Source organism: Callospermophilus lateralis, chromosome 3 (genome assembly GCF_048772815.1).
Source record: "Callospermophilus lateralis isolate mCalLat2 chromosome 3, mCalLat2.hap1, whole genome shotgun sequence".
NCBI classification, from domain to species: Eukaryota; Metazoa; Chordata; class Mammalia; order Rodentia; family Sciuridae; genus Callospermophilus; species Callospermophilus lateralis.
In genome coordinates this window covers 89,659,251-89,680,272 of record NC_135307.1, presented here as the reverse complement: position 1 = coordinate 89,680,272, position 21,022 = coordinate 89,659,251, and the positions used below count along the sequence as shown (strand labels likewise).

General features: G+C 33.6%; 1 protein-coding gene across 3 annotated transcripts in view; it reads right to left on the bottom strand.

The window, feature by feature from the left end:
- Positions 1-21,022, bottom strand: part of Tmem62 (transmembrane protein 62) — a 43,219-nt gene that overhangs the window by 18,514 nt on the left and 3,683 nt on the right. For 2 of the 3 annotated variants that reach the window (XM_076850672.1, XM_076850674.1), the window contains 7 exons: positions 20,632-20,677; positions 18,264-18,405; positions 16,128-16,252; positions 15,874-15,996; positions 13,164-13,319; positions 9,845-10,004; positions 1,826-1,939 (listed from right to left, as the gene is read on the bottom strand). In XM_076850672.1, the coding sequence (XP_076706787.1) occupies positions 1,826-1,939; positions 9,845-10,004; positions 13,164-13,319; positions 15,874-15,996; positions 16,128-16,252; positions 18,264-18,405; positions 20,632-20,677 (866 nt within the window). The remainder of the gene's footprint in view (positions 1-1,825; positions 1,940-9,844; positions 10,005-13,163; positions 13,320-15,873; positions 15,997-16,127; positions 16,253-18,263; positions 18,406-20,631; positions 20,678-21,022) is intronic. The other variant, XM_076850673.1, reaches the window with a different exon arrangement.

Sequence of the window (21,022 nt, the reverse complement as noted above, 5' to 3'; positions counted from 1 at the left end):
AGACTGGGGATGTTGCTCAATGAAAAAGTACCCATGGCTCCTGGTTCAATCCCCAATACCCGCTCCAAAAAAAAAAAAAAAAAAAAAAAAAAAAAAATATATATATATATATATATATATATATATATATATATATAAAATGCACACACACATATTAAACAGAATCAAACATCTGATACATTGATAAAGAAAATTGTAAGTTGCCTCAGTTTAAATTGGAGATAAGTAGTTTATATAGTTATATTAAACTATCAAATTAAAATAGTTCACTTTCATTGTATGAAGAGAAAAATAATTTGTTTTATAGTTGCATATGGGAGTTAGGGTTGTGGCTCAGTGGTAGTGTGCTTGCCTAGCAAGCATGAGGCAATACATCCTGAGATAGCTTTAGAGGACACATCCTCACAGACTTAAAATGTGAAATTATTTTTGTTTTTATTACTTGTGTGATTGAGTTTTTAAGAAATGTGACTAATGGGCATTTATATTTCATTACTATCATTTTAGGGGTCATTTTAAAATTTTTCTTTGGAAGATTTTTTATAATCACCTAGATCAGGCTTTATGTAGTAAAGGGAAAATTTGGTTATATATGCTAAGGAAAATCTTAATTTATCTAACTAAGGCATAGCTCTATTTAGTCACTTGTCCAAAATACTTTAACAAATTAAGGTCTTTATTCATACAATAATATATATCTTAACATAATACAACTAATATCACATTATAAAATAATGTATTCAGGCAAAGAGGTATGCATCTGTAATCCCAGCTACTAAGGAGGCTAAGGCAGGAGAATTGCTTGAGCCCAGGAGTTCAATTCCAGCCTGGGTAACATAGCAAGATCCCATAAAAAAAGAAAAACATATTAATTGATATGAGAAATAGTCAAAACAAATTCCTCAATGGGAAAAAATCAGATAGCAAAAAAGAACAAATGTATACTAGAGGGGCTGGGGATATAGCTCAATGGTAAAAGCCTTGCCTAGCCTGCACAAGGCCCTAGGTTTAATCACCAGCACCACCAAAGGAAAAAAAATCACATTTTACTTTAAAGACTCATATACAAGCATATAACAATACAATGGTTATAATGAACAGTGGGATGAAAATGATGTAGAGTTGATCCTTCTTTTTTTCTTAGTTTTCCAATTTTTCCACATTATTTTTTCTTTTAAAGGAACTTCACAATTTTTTTTTTGAGAGAGAGATTTTTTAAAAATGTTTATTATTTATTTTTTAGTTCTCAGTGGACACAACATCTTTATTTTATTTTTATGTGGTGCTGAGGATCGAACCCAGCGCCCTGCGCATGCCAGGCGAGCGTGCTACTGCTTAAGCCACATCCCCAGCCCTCCACAAATTTTTTTTTAAAAAGAAATATTCTTTTAAAAGCCTTAATTCTGGATTGGGTGTGTGGCTCAGTGGTAGAGTGTTTGCCTAACATAAATGAGGCCCTAGGTTCAATTCCCAGCATGGTACAAACAAATAACTAAAATCAAAATAATACATAAAAATTATTATCATTAGTAGTATTAGTAGTAGTGAATAATTAAACTTAAAAGCTTTAAATCAAATCAGCACCTATAATTTCCTTAGTCATCCTGGTTGTATAGCATTGATTAGAACTAGGTCCTAAATTACTTGTTCATGTCTCTACTTCTTTTGATTCAAATCAACTTAAAATCATTTTATTCTTCTAGACAAATAACTAAACTTTAATTTTACGAGGCTCTACTTTCTTTATACATGATTATATTATTTACAACTTTGAGCTTACCAAATCCAATAAAAATACATGTAACATTTAATTGAATTCACTTACCACCATGCAGTGGTCAGTAAGGAGAATAAATGATGCCAGGGGATTAAATGTGAGATGAATATTCTCTTGAACAGAAAATATGTGGTGAACACTCGTACTTCTTCCAGCAGAATCCTAGTTATAAGCACAGCAGAGAAGTGACTTCATACATATTTAGTTATATATAATGTTCTAAATTGTGCACATAACTGACAAGAGAGTTTGCAATAACTTTTATCAGTTATCTTGTTGAATAGCTACCTTTTTTATCACTTACTTTTGATTGGTCCGTATAAGTGTTTTTGACAGAATTTTATTTATTTATTTATTTATTTTTAGAGATAAAGGGGAGAGAGGGAGAGAGAGAGAGAGAGAGAGAGAGAGAGAGAGAGAGAGAGAGAGAATTTTTTAATATTTATTTCTTAGTTTTCAGCGGACACATCTTTGTTTGTATGTGGTGCTGAGGATGGAACCTGGGCCACACGCATGCCAGGCAAGCGCACTACCGCTTGAGCCACATCCCCAGCCCCTTGACAGAATTTTAGATCTTATAATTATAGATTTGAAAATATCAGCATATACTCATAATGTACTTTTATTTTCATTTTATTTTATTTTATTTTAAAGAGAGAGAGAGAATTTTTTAAATATTTATTTTTCAGTTTTCGGCGGACACAACATCTTTGTTTGTATGTGGTGCTGAGGATCAAACCCGATCCTCGATCCTCAGCACCACATACATGCCAGGCGAGCGCGCTACCTCTTGAGCCCATCCCCAGCTCTGTACTTTTATTTTTAAAGAAATCTTTTTCCCTCTGTTCACTGAAAAGGCCCAGTAGTAATAATAAACCTATAAAAGCAATGAGCTAGCAGAACTAGTATAGACTCTTAAAAAAGCATTTTTCACTAAAAGGAAGCAGTGTTTCTTAGAAAAATGGCTGATACCAGGTTTTGAGTAAGAAATGCAGAAGAACTTAGAATATCTTGTTATACCAGAAACTAAAAAAAACTAATTAAGAATACTAGTCAAAGAACTTAGAGGTCAACATGAAGAGGCTCCCACTAGCCAAAGATGGATCAATTTGAGTATCAAAAGAATAAATGCAATGGATTGAAACATCAAATAAATAAACATATATAAATAAATACCTAAATATGTATACATTTTAGGCTTAGAATTCATAATGATACAAAAAGTAAATGATTCATTAGTGACCTTTGGCAGATGCTAAAGAATTAACTCATTATTCTGAAAAATGGTTTAGAAAAGTGGGGTATGGGAAAGAATCAAGAATTTATCCTGCATTTTTTCTTATGAACTCCAAATCTAGGAACTAAATAGATGAGGGAATTTTTTTCCTTTGTAAGACTATTCTGATTAATACTTCTATCATACAGAGAAAGATTTTGAGTATCACCATTTTATAGCTAAAGAAAAAAATGAAACTTGGCAAAAGTCATTGATGGCTGCTAAAACCCCTTAGATGAAAAATTGATGGATATATATATATGTTAGCAGTGTCTTAGAGGTGGCTTCACTGGCTTACAAGGGCCAACTGTTAAATTTTTAGGAAATTTTATGGGCTACTTAGCATTATGTTGGTATCTAAAACCAATCATGGTAGGAATATTTATACTATGAAAATTGGCACCCCAATAACCTATCTCAAGTTGGTTGTTAAATATTTGCCAGTGCACTGTTAGATAAGGGTACAAACACTAGAATGTACTGATCAATGTCAGTGTTACAAAAAGAGACAACCAAATATTATAGGCATCCTGATAAAAGCACAAAACATCTATTGAAGTAGTCTCGTCAAAAAAAACAAGACTCATATCTCATCACACTTCTAAATCTACCTACTAGTTATAGAAACTGTTGGGGTAGGCAAAAGAATATGTTAAATGATACCAAAAGGATACAAACAGCAAAAATTCTGAAGAAATTTTATAGGACCAAAGATCCAGATTCCAAAGCAAACATATTGTAAAGGAAAAAAAAAAAAGGGCATAGGGAGAAACCTACAGAGTAAAGGAGATGGCAGAAACAACTCAGTTTTCAGTGTATGAACCTTGTCTAGATTCTCAGTTGAACCAAACAAATGCATATTATGTGTAACAAATTGGAGAAAACAGAACACTATTAACTTTTTCAGGGGTGATACAGTATCATGGTTGTGTTTTTAAACAGTCTTTTATCTTTTAGTAATTTATACTGGACATATTTATACATGAAATACCATGGTGCAGGGAGGGGAGAAGTAGATAAGAGTATAGGCGAACAAGATCAATAATGAGCTGATAATTGTTGAGATGTGCTGATAGAGTCACAGAGTTCATTAGAGTATTATTTTTTTTAAAATTTGTTCTTTTTAGATATACATTATAGTAGAGAGTACTTTGACATATTATGCATACATGAAGCATAACTTATTCTAATTAGGATCCCATTCTTGTGGTTGAACATGATGTGGAATTACACTGGTCGTGTATTCATATACAAATGTAGTAAAGTTATATCTGATTAATTCTACTCTTTCTTATTCTCCTTCCCCTCCCTTCTCTTCTTTCCCCTTTGCTTAATCCAACAGATTTCTATCTGCCCCTCCTCACCTTCCCTTGTTGTGGATTAGCATCTACATATCAGAGAGAACATTCGGTCTTTGTTTTTGGGGGATTGGCTTATTTCACTTAGCATGATATTCTCCAGTTCCATCCATTGACTGGCAAATGCCATAATTTCATTCTTCTTCCAAATAGAGTAATATTCCGTTGTGTGTACATTGATGTGGCTGCATCACTGTAGTATGCTGATTTAAACTTCTTTGGAGATATATATATATATATATATATATGGAGTGGCATAATATATGGAGTGGCATAAATGGGTCAAATGGTAGTTCCATTCCTAGTATTTATTTATTTATTTGTTCTTTTTAGGTATACATGGCAGTAGAGTGTATTTTTATATATTACACATATATGGAATATAAACTATTCTAATTATGATCCCATTTTTGCAGTTGTATGTGATGTGGAGTTTTGCTGGTCATGTATTCATATAAGAACATAGAAAAGTTATGTCTGATTCATTCTACTGTCTTTCCTATTCCTCTCCCTGATCCCTTCTCTTCAATGCCCTTTGTCTAATCCAATGAATTTATATTCTCCCTGCCCTCCCCACTCCCAACTTCTTGTGTGTTAGTATCCACCTATCAGACCATTTCTAGTTTTCTGAGGAATCTCCCTACTGCTTTCCAGAGTGGTTGCACCAAATTGCAGTCCCACCAGCAATGTGTAAGTGTGCCCTTTTCCCCACATCCTCACCAACATTTATTGTTGCTTGTATTCTTGATTGTTGCCATTCTGAGTGGAATGAGATGAAATCTCAGTGTAGTTTTAATTTGCTTTTCTCTAATTGCTAGAGATGTTGAACATTTCTTCATATATTTGTTGACCATTGGTATTACTTATTCTGTGAAGTGTCTGTTCAGTTCCTTTGCCCATTTATTGATTGGGTTATTTGTTTATTTGGTGTTAAGTTTATTGAGTTCTCTATATATCCTGGAGATTAATGCTCTATCTGAGCTGCAGGTGGCAAAGATTTTTCTCCCATTCTGTAGGCTCTCTCTTTACACTCTGGATTATTTCCTTTGCCGTGAAGAAGTTTTTTAGTTTGACACAGTCCCATTTATTGATTCTTGTTTTTACTTCTTGTGCTTTCGGAGTCTTGTTGAGGAAATCAGTTCCTAAACCAACATGATGGAGAGTAGGGCCTACATTTTCTTCTAGTAGGTGCAGGGTCTCTGGTCCAATGCCTAGGTCCTTGATCCACTTTGAGTTTTGTGTAAGGTGAGAGACAGTGGTTAAATTTCATTCTGCTATATTTGGATTTCCAGTTTTCCCAGCACCATTTGCTGCAGGGGCTATCTTTTCTCCAATGTATGTTTATAGTGCCTCTGTCTAGTATGAGATAACTGTATTTATATGGGTTTGTCTCTATGTCTTCTAGTCTGTTCCATTGGTCTTCATGTCTGTTTTGGTGCCAATGCCATGCTGTTCTTGCTACATAGCTCTTTAGTATGATTTAAGGTCTGGTATTGTGATGCCTCCTGCTTCGCTTTTCTTATTGAGGATTTCTTTGGCTAGTTTTTTCAAATGAATTTCATGACTGCTTTTTCTATTCTATGAAAAACATCAGTGAGATTTTAATAGGAAGTGCATTAAATCTGTATAGCACTTTTGGTAGTATAGCTATTTAAAAAAATATAGTTGTAGATGGACAGAATACTTTTATTTTGTTTATTTTTATGTGGTGCTAAGGATTGAACCCAGTGCCTCACATATGCTAGGCAGCACTCTACCACTGAGCTACAGCCTCAGGTCAGTATAGCTATTTTGACAATATTAATTCTGCCTATCCAAGAACATGGGAGATCTTTTCATCTTCTAAGGTCTTCAATGTCTTTCTTTAGTGTTCTGTAATTTTCATTATAGAGGTCTTTCATCTCTTTTGTTAGGCTGATTCCCAAGTATTTTATTTTTTGAGGCTATTGTGAATGGGATAGTTTTCCTAATTTCTCTTTCAGTGGATTCATCATTGGTGTATAGGAATACAATTGATTTATGGGTGTTAATTTTATATTCCACTACTTTGCTGAATTCATTTATGAGTCATTAAAGTATTATTATATCTTTTATATATTTTAAAAACATTTTCTCATCTTAAAAACTTTAAAAAAACAAAAAAGAACTTGTACTGGTGTTTATCAAATTTGTATTGCTCAAAATGAATATACCTTATGATAAATTCTTGTATTAAAGCTGGGATTTTCTTTCATTTTGAGATATAGAGACTTCTATAGTGAAATCTTTAAATTGGCAAAGTAGGCACAACAATCTAAACTACTGGTTCTCAAACATGTGCATATCAGAATTACCTATAGAAAATTTGTTAAAGTAGATTTCTGATTGTTTCATGTTGTTTTTTCCATTGTTTCATGCTGTTTTTGTTTCTTTTCTCTTTAAATAGCATTAACATGTTGCCTAGGGTGGTCTCAAACTCCTAGTCTCAAGTGATCCTCCTACCTCAGCCTCCCAAGTACCTGGGACTATAGATGCACTCCACCATGCCCAGCTTCCAGAGTTTCTGATTCAGTAGGTTTTGGATAGGACCTGACAATCTGCATTTCTAACATGTTTCCAGGTGATATTGATACTACTAATCTATAATTCACATTGAGAATTGATCTAAAAATCTAATTGCTACTAGGTTACCAGGAACCTATACATATTCAAAAAACAGTGATATAGGTAAAATATTAGATAATAAGTTGATGTTTTTGCTCAGTTTCAAATCAGATTTTTCAATAGTGCACCATATGTATCAACAGTACATGAATTTTTCCATTAATAAATGGAAAGGAAGAAACAAAGTTTCCTACTTAATATTTAGTAGGTGATGATGACGATCTGCCTCAGCCTCTCGAGCAGCTGTAATTGAAGATGTAGACCACCATGCATGGCTTAATTAGATTTGTCTCGAGCCAGACATGGACTCTGTGTGCGTGAGCTATGAGCATTTGAGGGGAACTGGACTGATGTTGCAGCTCTGACTAGGCCATGCAACTATATGTCCTTTTTTCTCACTCTGCCTTTGATCCCATACAACACCAAGATGGGTGTGTTTTTCCAAGATGTCAGTCAATCCACTGACTGCAAGACATTATCAAGCAACCCCCTGAAACCCAATCTCTGGCCGTATTTGGGTTGAACTTTCTAGAATGTCTTCCCCTCAATAAACAGGATGGTCTCAGGTATGCTCTCTCTTTTGTCTGCCACTCTTGCTTTCCTTGTGGGAGCTGGGGCAGAGGAGCCATCACTGAACCCCAAGAAAAAGGTACTTTCTGTGTCTGTGTGATTATTCAGTGCCAACCCAATTTAACTGGAGTGACCCTGACTAATTTAGTCATGTGTCACGGCAAGATTAATTTTTTAAGGTTATACTTTAAGGAAACACATTAATGGTTGCCTGGGAGATGAGGATAGAAGGAAGGCAGATAACAAAAGGGCACAAGAAAACTTTCAGGGAAATGTATCATATTGATTATAGTGATGGTTACAGGGATGTATATGTATGTCAAAACTCATGAAATTGTACACTTTAAACATGACATAATTTTCCTATGTACATATATAAATACACTACAGTGAGTCTCATCATCTCATAAATCCACAAAAATGGAATCCTAGCTAAAATAAGATATATTCCATGCTTCTATAATTATATAAAAATGGATTCTATTGTTATGTATAACCATGAAGTACAATAAAATTTAAAAAGTAGAATTTATTTTACATAAATTATACCTCAATAATGTTGTAAGAAATGTTAAAAATGTGCCAAGTACATGATTTCACTTTTTTTATGTGGCACTAGTGATTTCACATTATTAAAAGGATTCAACTAGACAAACAGGTGTTTCAAGAAAACATGAATAATTGTTTTTCTTTATAAAACTATAGAAGCTGAACATCTTATTAAAAAAAATAATAAGAGAATCTGAAGCAATCCAAGGATTTGGGAACTTTCCATTCCTATAGTGGGCAGTTTTCCTATAGTTATTCCTAGTTCTCCCTCATGACTTAAAGATAGGGAATAATTTATTCTAGTTCATGTGTACCTTCAAGCCTCTTTAATCCAACTTCTAATATAAAATATAATAAAGTTTATTCCCATCCGTCCCTCCTACTTCCTGCCTATTGGTTCTTCCTCCTATATAGAACACTTCAAAGATGGGTGGCAAAGCAAAGTGCCTTCCGTTATGCAGACATACAAGTTTTCCCACCTATCAGTGAAGAATAAAACTGTCCATTACATAGAATTATTATGAGGATGAAATAAAAAATCCTAAGTGTCTGGTATCTCCTTAGAAGGAGCTCAACAAACAGTTCCTTATGTATAGACCTATTTCTGTGGGGGAAGTAAAAAAAGATAATAAAGTAATTACATGTGTTTTTGAAGTATTATTTGGTGTTTCAAACTGAGACTTAACATTTGAAGACTAAATAGTTAAAAACTGTCAACAAACCATAAAACTGTAGAAATTAAGAATATAAATATTAAAAGAGCACAGCTTATCCCCTGAAGAGTTTGATGAAGCTATTCTATTTTGGTAATGATTATCACTTTCTATTCTGGTAGATGCTAATGAATTAAGTGTCCCAAATTGAACCAGAATAAGGACAGGCATACTGTTACTGCTTATGCTGACAATGCACATTCCCCAAACAAAAAAGTTACTTTGCAGCATTGAAAATTCTGTGTCCTGGCAAGAGAAATATGGTTTTTGACCTATTCTGTTATCTTGAAATATATCAGGGAATTTGCCCCCATTATTTAAAAGCAAAACAAAACAAAAACCCTCTGGCCAAAGTTGGAAGAAAATAAGAGAATGATTCCCCAGGGTTAAAAAAGGGGGGACTGCAGCCAATAAATACATATTCCTCTCATCCTGTAATTCTATCTAATAGAATTACTTCTGAGTGCCTATTTTCAAATATACTAAACAAAGTATATTTTTTTAAAGAGAGAGAGAGAGAATTTTTTAAATATTTATTTAGTTTTTTAGTTTTCAGTGGACACAACATCTTTATTTTATTTTTATGTGGTGCTGAGGATCAAACCCACACCCTGCGCATGCCAGGCGAGTGCGCTACTGCTTCAGCCACATCCCCAGTCCCAACAAAGTATATATATGTATATTTTTCAGTTTTCAGTGGACACAACATCTTTATTTTATTTTTATGTGGTGCTGAGGATCCAACCCAGCACCCCATGCATGCCAGGAGAGCGCGTTACCGCTTGAGCCACATCCCCAGCCCCCAACAAAGTATATTTTTTAAAAGTGTTTTTTTTTTTTTTAACTGTTTATCAAACTGAGCTTTTGTACCAATTAACTAAAAACAAATCCACAATCAAGAGTTCACTCTGGTAAGAGCCTAATCATTTACATAGCAAATTGAAAATCACTAACTTACCTGGACAATTGCTTCTATGTTATGTGTCCCATTACTATAGTTTCTGGGGTTCCACTTCAATATAAAAATAGGACCAGACAAATGAATAGCCTGTCCTAAATTAACTCCATCAATCTTAATGGTGACAGAAGTAATAGAGGATAAGGAAAAGGCCAAGACTCTAAAATGAGAGCACATATAAAAGGCATGTTTTCAGGTAGTTGTCATTATTTTTATAAAGGAGAATAACACTATTGCAACCAGACATTATATAAGTATAGGCAGAAACATCACGTTGCACAACTGTAGGGGCCACTCATGATCTTGGTTTCTTTCTTGGAGATTTTTGAAGTTGTACAATTCAGCAAACCTACATTGGTGAGAAATTAAGAACTATTCTTTTACTTCTTAGAAAGGAAAATCTTTGACAAATCTAGCTAAGATAGATTCAAAATTCTTTCTGAATAAACTCCTAAAGTTCTGATTTTTTTCTCTTAGGAAGAAAATATAGAGTAGGGAATCTCAATTTGTCAATCTAATGTCAAGCCTTCATCTACTCATTTGGTTCCCAATGTATTTACCTGGAAGAAGCAAGGTCACAGTCAGGGCTGGCTACCACACTCTTTCAGCTACTATCAAAAACAGTGACTAACAGGTATGATAATTACACACCTGTAATCCATCTACTCAGGAAGCTGTGGCAAAAGGAATGCAAGTTTAAGGCCAGTCTGAGGCAGGAGTATTGCAAGTTTAAGGTCAATCTGAGCAACTTACTTGAGACCCTAACTCAAAGTTTTTTAAAAAGGTGAGGCTGGGGTTGTAGCTTTGTGGTAAAATGCTCTGCATACACATGGCTGTGAGTTCTATCTCCAGTATCAAAAAAAAAAAAAAAAAAAAAAAAGAATACATGTATTCTAATTTCACAAAAATGTAAACAGCTTGGTACCATTTATATCAGATTAACTACTAAATGTTTTTTTTTAAATATAGTATCCAATAATGATAAGAAGGTTGTGAATTTGGCACTCATGCTGTTTGATAACATTATAAATTTGTATATTTTTTTAAGAGAGAGAGAGAATTTTAATATTTTTTTTCCAGGGGACACAACATCTTTGTTTGTATGTGGTGCTTATCGAACCTGGGCCGCACGCATGCCAGGCGAGTGCGCTACCACCTGAGCCACATCCCCAGCCCTATAAATTTGTATATGTTTTTAAAAGTGAAGTAACTGGTTACTTGGTACATTGCTGGTGGAAATTTAAAATAGTGTAGCTGCCATGAAAAACAGTATGGTAGCTCCTTAAAAAATTAAACATAGGGCTGGGGATGTGGCTCAAGCGGTAGCGCGCTCGCCTGGCATGTGTGCGGCCCGGGTTCGATTCTCAGCACCACATACCAAGATGTTGTGTCTGCCGATAACTAAAAAATAAAAATATTAAAAAAAAATTAAACATAGGGGGCTGGTGCTGCGGCTCAGCAGTAGAGCACTTGCCTAGCACGTATGAGGCCTGGGTTCGAGCCTCAGCACCACATAAAAACAAATAAATTAAATAAAGGTATTGTGTCCAATTACAACTAAAAATATAAATATTTTAAAAATTAAACACAGAATTACCATATGGTTCAGCAATCCCACTTCTGGGTATATATACAAAAGAAGTGAAAGTAGAGACTTGAACAGATATTTATACACTCATGTTCACAGAAGCAATATTCAGTATCATCAAAAAATGATATTAACAGATGAAATATACAAAATGTGGTATATACATACAGTAGAATATTATTAAGTCTTAAAAAATGAAAGAGAGTATTACAAATGCTACAAAATGTATGAATTTTAGGGACATTATTAACTGAAATAAGCCAAAGATGAGGTACATAGAGTAGTCAAATTCACAGGGATAGTGAGTAGGATGGTGGTTGTTCATCTTACTGTGGGGAAAGTGAGAAGTTACTGTTTAACAAGTGCAGAATTTCAGCTTTAGAAAATGAAAAAAGTTCTAGAGATAGTGATCATGATTGCACAACAATGTGAACATACATAATGCCATTGAATTGTACACTTGAAAATGTGAAATGACATATATTTTACCATTTAAATAAAAAGTAACCAAGCAATCTTTAGCATCAACTGTAAAAAAATTCAAAATTTTCACCTAGAATTTCACTTCTGGAACTCTATTATAAAGAAATTATTCAAGTGAAGGAAGAATCTGCATGTACCAGGTGTTTATCCTCAAATAAAAAAAAATCTAAAAGTTCACCAATAAGATGGGGAAACTGTTACATAAATTATGGTACATTCTCAGTGTTGAAAGACAAAAAGTAGGAAGTAGATTAAACCACGCCCTGATGATTAATTAATTATGTAAAAACATGCCTAAGAGGGGCTGAAGCTGTAGCTCAGTGATGAACTGCTTGCCTTGCATGTGTGAGGCACTGGGTTCAATCTTCAGCACTACATAAAAATACATAAAGATACTGTGTGTTCATTTACAACTAAATAAATATTTTAAAAAATGCCTAAGAGAAAATGCCTATGAAGAAACATAGGAACACTCAGAAACACTAATGGTTCTATTAGGGGTGGGCAAAACACACACACACACACACACTTATAATATCATTACTATATTTTCTAAAGATTGTTATTTTGGATTACTTTTCAAAATAAATACTTAAAAGTATATTTTTAAAAATGTCCTTCCTTATGTTTGAAAAAAGTTATACATATTTTTGCAAAAAGAATGATAATGATATCTCATTTGCATCCTATAATCTACATCATCAACTTTATATGCAAACTAAATTTGTAATTCCATAAGGATTATACATCTTTTGCTTTTTTTGAAATCTATGTAGCAAAATGAAAAACACTATTTCTCATACAAAATGTAAAGTTTTAGAAGTAGAATATATGGGTCTGGGGGTATAGCTCAGTGGCAGGGCACTTGCCTAGCATAAGGCCCTGGGTTTGATTCCCAGTAGTGCAAATAAATAAAGAAAGAAAGGAAGGAAGGATACAAGGTAATATATATATTATAATCATAGCAATGAAAATCCATGCAACAAAAAGGCTGCAATAAAATGTTCAAAAATGGTGATTGGATTATGGGTTTCTGGTTGGTTTTAAGATTTTTATCAGCTTAAAATATTGTATATTTTTTTAATAGAAGGGGAATCAAATAATAAGCAACTCATCATTATATAATGTTTAGGTTGTTAAGAAAACTAAAGTTGGATATCTCATAGCTTTCATATGAGAATACAATCACAATGACTTATTCTCTGTCAATATCAAATTAAAAGTAATTTCTGAAAAATTGCAATGTACCTGATGTGTGTTGAGTGAAGGATTCTTTCTAGAGGTTCATGTTTAGCACAACTATAGAGGAGTGATTTAGGATTGGTAATAAGAATCACAGGCCAGTTTCCAAAGATCAAATCTTCAAAGCTAAAAAGGTCATGATCAAAAGCAAAGATTCGATACCTGGAGAAGAGAAGATAGGCAATTTGGTTACTTTATAAGAGGGCTTAAAGGTTATAGACAGACAAATGTCAAAATACAAAACCATGGTGTTTTTACATGATGAATTTGAGTACAAAGTAAATAACACTGTTTCTCTTTCTTCCCTTGCCTTTATCACTTTTCTTCGCATTTGTCACATCAAGTAGACTCTGATTGAAACAATGAATTTATACCCTAAGACAATTCTTGGCACATAGCATGTACTCTTTAATTTTTAAATTCTTGCTGAATTAATTCACTTTATTTTACATTATTTTAAGACTATTTTGAAGCTAAGACATTCATCATAAATCTAAGATCTGATATTCTTCATTCCATCAACAATGCTACATAAAATATTAAAGTGTTGAATATAAATACAATAAGAAAAGTTGCATACGCCTTTAAACTTTTATTCCTATAATTCCAAAGAAATTAAAGTGAAGACATTTTGATATTCCAAATGTACAATGAAAGGTATAAAATATTCATTAAAGAGTAACCCAAATTTTATATTCTCCTTCCCCTTCCCCTACCCTCTCTATCTCTCTCTGCTGGGGATCAAACCCAGGGCCTCACACATGCTAGAAATGTGCTCTACCACTGAGTTATATCCATAGCCCCTATATTTTCTTTTAGAACTTAAAAAAGAAATGATTAATTATGATATAAACAATAATGCTTATCAAATACTCTATGGGCCTCCTAGCATTTCCTAGTCTCTGTGTACTAGATTAGGATCATGTGACGAATCCTGCCCAATAGGCTATGAGTAGAAGTGTCATGTAGCACACTCTGATCAAAGTCTGCTGTTTTTTTTTTAAACACTCTTTTCAGTTATAGATGGATATAATATCTTTTTAATTAATTTATTTATTTTTAAGGATTGAACACAGTACCTCACATGTGCTAGGCAAGCATTCTATCATTGAACCACAACACCAGCCCCCATACAAAGTTTTTTTTGTTGTTGTTTATTTTTTTAGTTGTAGTTAGACACGATACCTTTATTTCACTTATTTATTTTTATGTGATGCTGAGGATCGAATCCAGGGTCCCACATGGGCGAGGCAAGCGCTCTACCACTGAGCCACAAACCCAGCCCCTCTGGCCCCCCCATCCAAAGTTTTTAAGAGCATATGTGAGTTCTCTGTTCCCTTCTCCACTCTGGAATTAACATGTTAAAATAGTGGTATTATGCTAGGAGAGGTGGCGAATGCCCAGCAGCTCAGGAGGCTGAGGCAGGAGGATCATGAGTTGAAAGCCAACCTCAGCAAAAGTGAAGCACTAAGCAACTCAGTGAGACCCTGTCTATAAAGTAAAATACAAAATAAGGCTGGGGATGTGGCTCATGGTCAAATGCCCCTGAGTTCAATCCCTGGTAACCGCCCCCCCCCCGCCCCCCCCCCCCCCAAATAGTGGTCATATAAGATGGGAGAAGTCAGAATTCCCAAGTCACTCCATGGAGGATAGTTGCCCTGACTCAGACTGGGTTTAGAGGAATGAAAAGTAAACATTATTGTGTTAGGCCACTGATATTTTTTAATTTGTTTTACATCCACAACAAGGCCTAACCTATACTACTAATATACTGTCAAAAAAATCTTCTACTGTAAATATAATTTAAATGTTTTAAGAACAGTAAAGGTTAGGTTGTTTCAGGGTTGAAACAATGAAGACCAGATGGGAAGAAAAACAAAAGAAATGGCTTCAAAGTTAACACTACAACTTGTAACTGTAGCATTTAGAAGAAATAAAGAAGCTGGCCAAGAGTCAAGAAGCCTATGTAACAAAAGGCAATGCCAGCTCAGCCTTCAGCTTCAGTCATGAGCACACAGGTCTTAGCCCAAAGTAATTACAGTTGCCAAGTAATAACAGGTTTAGCTCATAGTTTCTAGAAAAACCAAACAAAATGAGGAAGCAGCTCCTAAAATGTAAAACTGATTTTTGATTAATGAAAGTAGTTAGAAATAGGTAACATATTCAGGTCTACAAATATTTGAATAAATGATAATGTTCTATACTTAAAGATATTTCACTTACATATCAAAAATAAATATTTAAATAAAATATATACTTCCAGTAAATAAGTTGTTTTCTATAATAGATATAAAACTAAAAATAACTATTTGAAGAATTGAAATTACTAATGTCTAGAAAAAAACTAGAGTGGTAGATATAAAATTCAAGAGGAAAAATGACATGTCTAGTTCTAGTGCTTCTCAAAGTATGATCTGTAGACAAGGACAGACTAACACAATTAAAATCTCTAGTGGTAGGGCCTGGAAATTTTTATTTTTAATAAACTCTATAATTTTTGTGTTCACTGAAGTTTAAAACTACTTCCTAAAGGATTCATCTTGAATTAATATGGCATAGTGATGGTAAACATCACTGCTACAACAAGGTTTTTGCATAATGACAAAGACTGCAAGTTATATTACTTTAAAAAAAAAAGGATCACAATTTTTTCCTTAAGTGGTATTGCCTATCATATTATATGGATAAGTTTTGTTTTGTGAGGTAATTCCCTTACCTTCTATTATCTTTCCAGTCTCCTACCTCAAGTTCCAAAGTGCCCTGGAAGTGACGAGTGTGCAAAATAGGCATGAGTCCACCAAGTGTATGGAGGTGCCCACACAAATAAGCTGTAGCCGAACTAACCAATGAAAAATAAACAGAATAAGTGAACAAAGGTAAATTGGGATACCAAACTAATAAAGAATGTTTCTTCAGGAAAGCAAGATAGGTACAGCAACAATTAGTTTGGATTTTGGAAGCTTGTTTCACCTCATGATTGACCGGATTCCTGGTGATGGAGAAAGGATAGTGGATGTTGTAAAGTGTCCAAACCAAATTGTATGGTTGCTCTCTTTACTTTCCTTGGCCAATAATAAGAGTTCCTTCATCTGTTTCTGAAATGGAAGAAAAATAGAAGGATCTTCAATTAGGACTCAGATAATTAGGACTCAGACAATTAGGACTGAAATCCAGTGTCATCAGGTTAAACAAGTCCTTAAGTTTTATAATTATAATTGCACAATACCTAGATCCTAAATTCTACCAGGTAGGACCTGAATGGGCCTCTGTAAGTTTTAAACTGTTTTCATGCATATTATAATTCATTTGATCCTAAAATAACTCTGCTATTGGTAGGGCAGGTATTATCCCCATTTGATAAACAAAAACAAACAAACAAAAAATAACAAGAAATAAAGAAATCACCACTATCTTCTAATTCTGCTAATTGGCCTAGTTACTTCTGGTACTGGTAATGAAGACATGGTAATAAATTAAAAACATATTGAAACTAAACTTTTAAAATATATACATATGTCCATAGAAATACTTGAAACTAAATGTGCATAACAGCTCTACTCATAATGGCCCCAAACTAGAAATCATCTACAAATTATAATATATCCATAAAATAGAATATTATTCAGCAATAAAAAGTCTACTGATATATCCAAGAATATAGAGGAAACCCAGCAACATCATACTAAGCATAAGAAGCCATACTGAAGAGTAGATTCTGTATGATTTCATTTAGATAAATTTTTAGAGCAAATAAGACTAGTCTATAATGATAGAAAACCAGTTTAGTTCCACAGGGGCTGAAGACAGACAAGGAAACATTCTAGAATGATGGAAATGTTCTATGTCTTCATTATGGTCACAGTTATACCAGTATACACATTTGTCAAAACTCTTCAGACACTTAAAATGAGTACATTTTATTGTATGTAAATTATATCTCAGAAAATTGATTTATAAAATGTGCACATACATAAGTATATATTATTATCTATAAAGTACTTAGAACAATACATTTTGGAGCATTCTACTCCGGGTTTCTAATTTGGTAAGTCTGAGGTAAAAACCAGGGACTCTGTACTTAGCAATACTGCAGTTGATTTTCGTGCACCTGGTCCTTGAATTGTATCTTTAAAAATACTATCCTAGGACTGTAGCTCAGTGGCAGAGCAATTGCCTAGCACATGTGAGGCACTGGGTTTGATCCTCAGAACCACATAAAAATAAACAAATAAAATAAAGGCATGTGGTCCATCTACAACTACAAAAAATAATTTATTTAAAAAACCCCACTATATTAAGGAATATGACTTAATATAAGTTAATTAACTCTGAATAAAGATACTTGGTAGCTAGGAAACACAATAAAACTTAATTAAATAAAATGCCTAAAATAATAAATTATATTAGGCATTATTCTGTTCCCTTGATTCAAACTCCTTTGAACTCTCATATAACAAATCTCTTCAGTACTTAGTAAATTATGCTAATTGATCTAGTTATTTCTATATTGGTCTTATAACCCACCACTAAATTAAATATTCTAAGAAGCCAGGGACTTGATCTTGTCATCTTTATACTTTTACACATGGGCATATGTATCTTGCATAGGGACATGTGCTCATTAAATAATAAACTGGCATTTGTTGTATCAAGAAATAATGAAAAGTTCTCATATATGACTTTACAGATGGTTGTAACCCAGTGATAGTTTTCACCTAGCCTGTTTGAAACACTTTAAAAAGAAACTTATATAATTCAATAGTTGTCCTTCTCTTTTATTGGCCATTGTGAGGATTTAGCAATATGCCATATAGCACACAAAGATGTATGCCCTGTGCCTTGCAAAATACATTCTGCATTTTACATACTGAATAAATGTTCACCGAATAAACTGTGAGGTGCCTCTGGGTTTTGGGATAAGAATAGGGATAGCAATAACAGCCCTGAAGTAGCCAGTAGCTCCTAGCCATACTTTTTGCCAGTTAAATTTTTCTTGAACATTTCTAGGTAAGAACTTGCTTAGTTAGGACAACTTGAAAACCCACATGTATCTATGAAAAAGTAAAAACACATAAGCTACTAAGAAAAATGAGAATTTTACTGTACCTCATCTAAAATTCCAAAGAAATTAAAAGGTCTCTTAGGCCCTGGATTTTGGGTGGCATCCACAGAGATGAAAGAGTAGTTGCCAAAGGGAGTACTGTGAACATAATGAAAAGAGCCATCCCTATGTACAGCAGAATACTTCCTAAAAAATATAAGACAGGGAAGTTTTAGTTCAATTTTTAAAAGAAGGAATTTAAATTCTGTCCCTAATACCACTGCAGATTTTGCTTCCCTCTGAAAAGGTGTACTGATTTAACAGAGAAATAACTAAATGACAAATACAACGGATAAACTCATTAAAAGACATTTCAAAGTTTTTCTCTCATTGTTTCTAAGACTCATGCAAACTAAATCATCAATAAGCAAACACAAGGTCTCCAAGTAAAGCAGAAAAGAAGACTATTTAAGCAGTTCCCTAAATATTTAAAAATATCAAAATTCAGTGAAATGGAACTTATCAATCATTTAAAAATTTAATGAAGGTCTACTAAGTATCTAACAAGTTTTGGTATAGTGTTCACTTCTTGAACCACTGAGATTTAATTCACAAGAAAGATTTGCAAAAAATGAAGTCATCAGGCCAGGAGAAAAATGATAGTCTAGGCCTAGTTGGGTATATCTTTTTTGGTTTCTAAAACTGTAGTGATATCATATGCAGGGTCTACACGCAGTAATGAAAATCATCCCTATCTTAAGTGTCAAATGTATTCAGGTATTCATAAAGTTGGAAGGTGAAAAGCAGGAAAAAAGGATGGGTAAAGTAGTACAGAGTACGTATGGAGTATTTTTTGAATAAAGGAGAAGGAGAATATAGATTCTATTGGGGGCACATCTATAGTATTCAAAAGTCATCTTTATAAGAAAAGTTGATATCATCTTTTATCTCAATGTCTTATATAATGTTTTACCTAAGCGCATCAATAAAAAATTACAGGGGCTGGGATTGTGGCTCAGCGGCAGAGCGCTTGCCTAACACATGTGAGGCCCTGGGTTCGATCCTTAGCACCACGTACATATAAAATATTGTGTCCAACTACAACTAAAAAATAGTAAATATTTTTTTAAAAATTACAAATAAACTTCCAAAGCTTAATGTGCTAGCAGGTAGCCATATTTAAACAAGAATAGACATCAAATAAACAAATCATGAAGTCATAAAGTAAATATGTCATCATAGAAATTACAATTAATACTAAAAAAGGTCAACCCTAATTTAAACAAGATTAATTATTTCTATTGTTCTCTTTTTGGTATTTTAAAATTTTCTACTTCAGGGTCTTATTCTGCATTAAAAATTTCAATTTATATTTTTTCTTGTTTAATTTGTTTCCAGTTATTCTTTAGGATCTTTTAATCTCACATATATTGCTTCCTTTCCTACATTTTTGGAGGGGCCGTACTTGGGATTAGACTCAGGAGCACTCCACCAATGAGCCACATCCCAGCCCTATTTTGTATTTTAATTAGAGACAGGGTCTCACTGAGTTGCTTAGCACCTCACTGTTGCTGGGGCTGGCTTTGATCTAGAAATCCTCCTGCCTCAGCCTCCCCAGCTGCTGGGATTACAGGCGTGTGCTACCGTGCCCTGTCCTTTCGTACATTTTTTGACACATTAAAATTCAACTGTCTAAAAAGAATACTATTTGAAAGCAGAGGTTAAAATATATGATGCTGACATTCTTTTTATTCTAAACTTTGGTATTTTCTGGGAGCATTCCTCAGAACAAGATTTAATTTTAATATTATTTATACCTATATCTCTAGCAAAATGTTATTTATTAAATTCAGATAAAGTTTAGGTATATAAAGTTTAGATATATAAAAGTAAGAAACTTTTATGTGATTAATCATTACTTTCCCAATAATCACTCAGGCATCAAGTTCTGTTAAGTCTTCACTGAAAATGTTTAATTCCATTCCCACAGTCAACATCAAAGATGCAGACAGTTTTAGGAAGCAAAATATTTTCATCTTTGTTCTTTTTCTTTTTCATATTAACAAAAGAGGACAATCTCCTGTTTTAGTTATAAGGCAACTCTAATTTTATAAATTCAGTTAGTTAAACAATGATTTTTAACTTGTCATCTTTAAATTGATGTTACAATCCCCATGTTCAAGAATTTTGTTCAGATGGTTATGTTTCTACACACTTAAATCCTTTGCATATCATGACTGATCTATTGCAGATATATACAGATATATATAACTCAAACACCACCACCCCCTCTTTTTTTTTCTTTTTGAGACAGGGTCTTACTAAGTTGCTTAGGACCTTGCTAAGTTGTTGAGGCGTGCAACTCATTGAATTAACTGTATCCTGCTTATAAGAGACTCTACATAGTTGTCTCTCTTCTGTTCGTTTGGGTACCTGTAATAATTCTTGACGCTCTCCAGACTTGGAATGTTGTATGCATCTAATTAAAAAGAAAAAAGCAAGTATTCATCTATACAAAAAAAGAAAAATGCAAACATGTTAATGACTAAACAAAGACAAGAATTCTTTCTACAATACTTAAAATGGCAGAATGGAACTCAATTAGACTGATAATTTTTTAAAATTGACAAATGAAGTAGGAAGATTGTAAGTTCAAGGCCAGCCTGGGAAGCTTGGCAAGACACTGCCTCAAAATAAAATTTTTTTTAAAAGGCCTTAGATGTAGCTTAGGCGGTAGAGCACTTAACTAGCAGGGGTAAGGCCCTAGTACAAAAACAAAAAACACAAACAACAACTTGATAGGATAAAAGATTATCTGAAAACT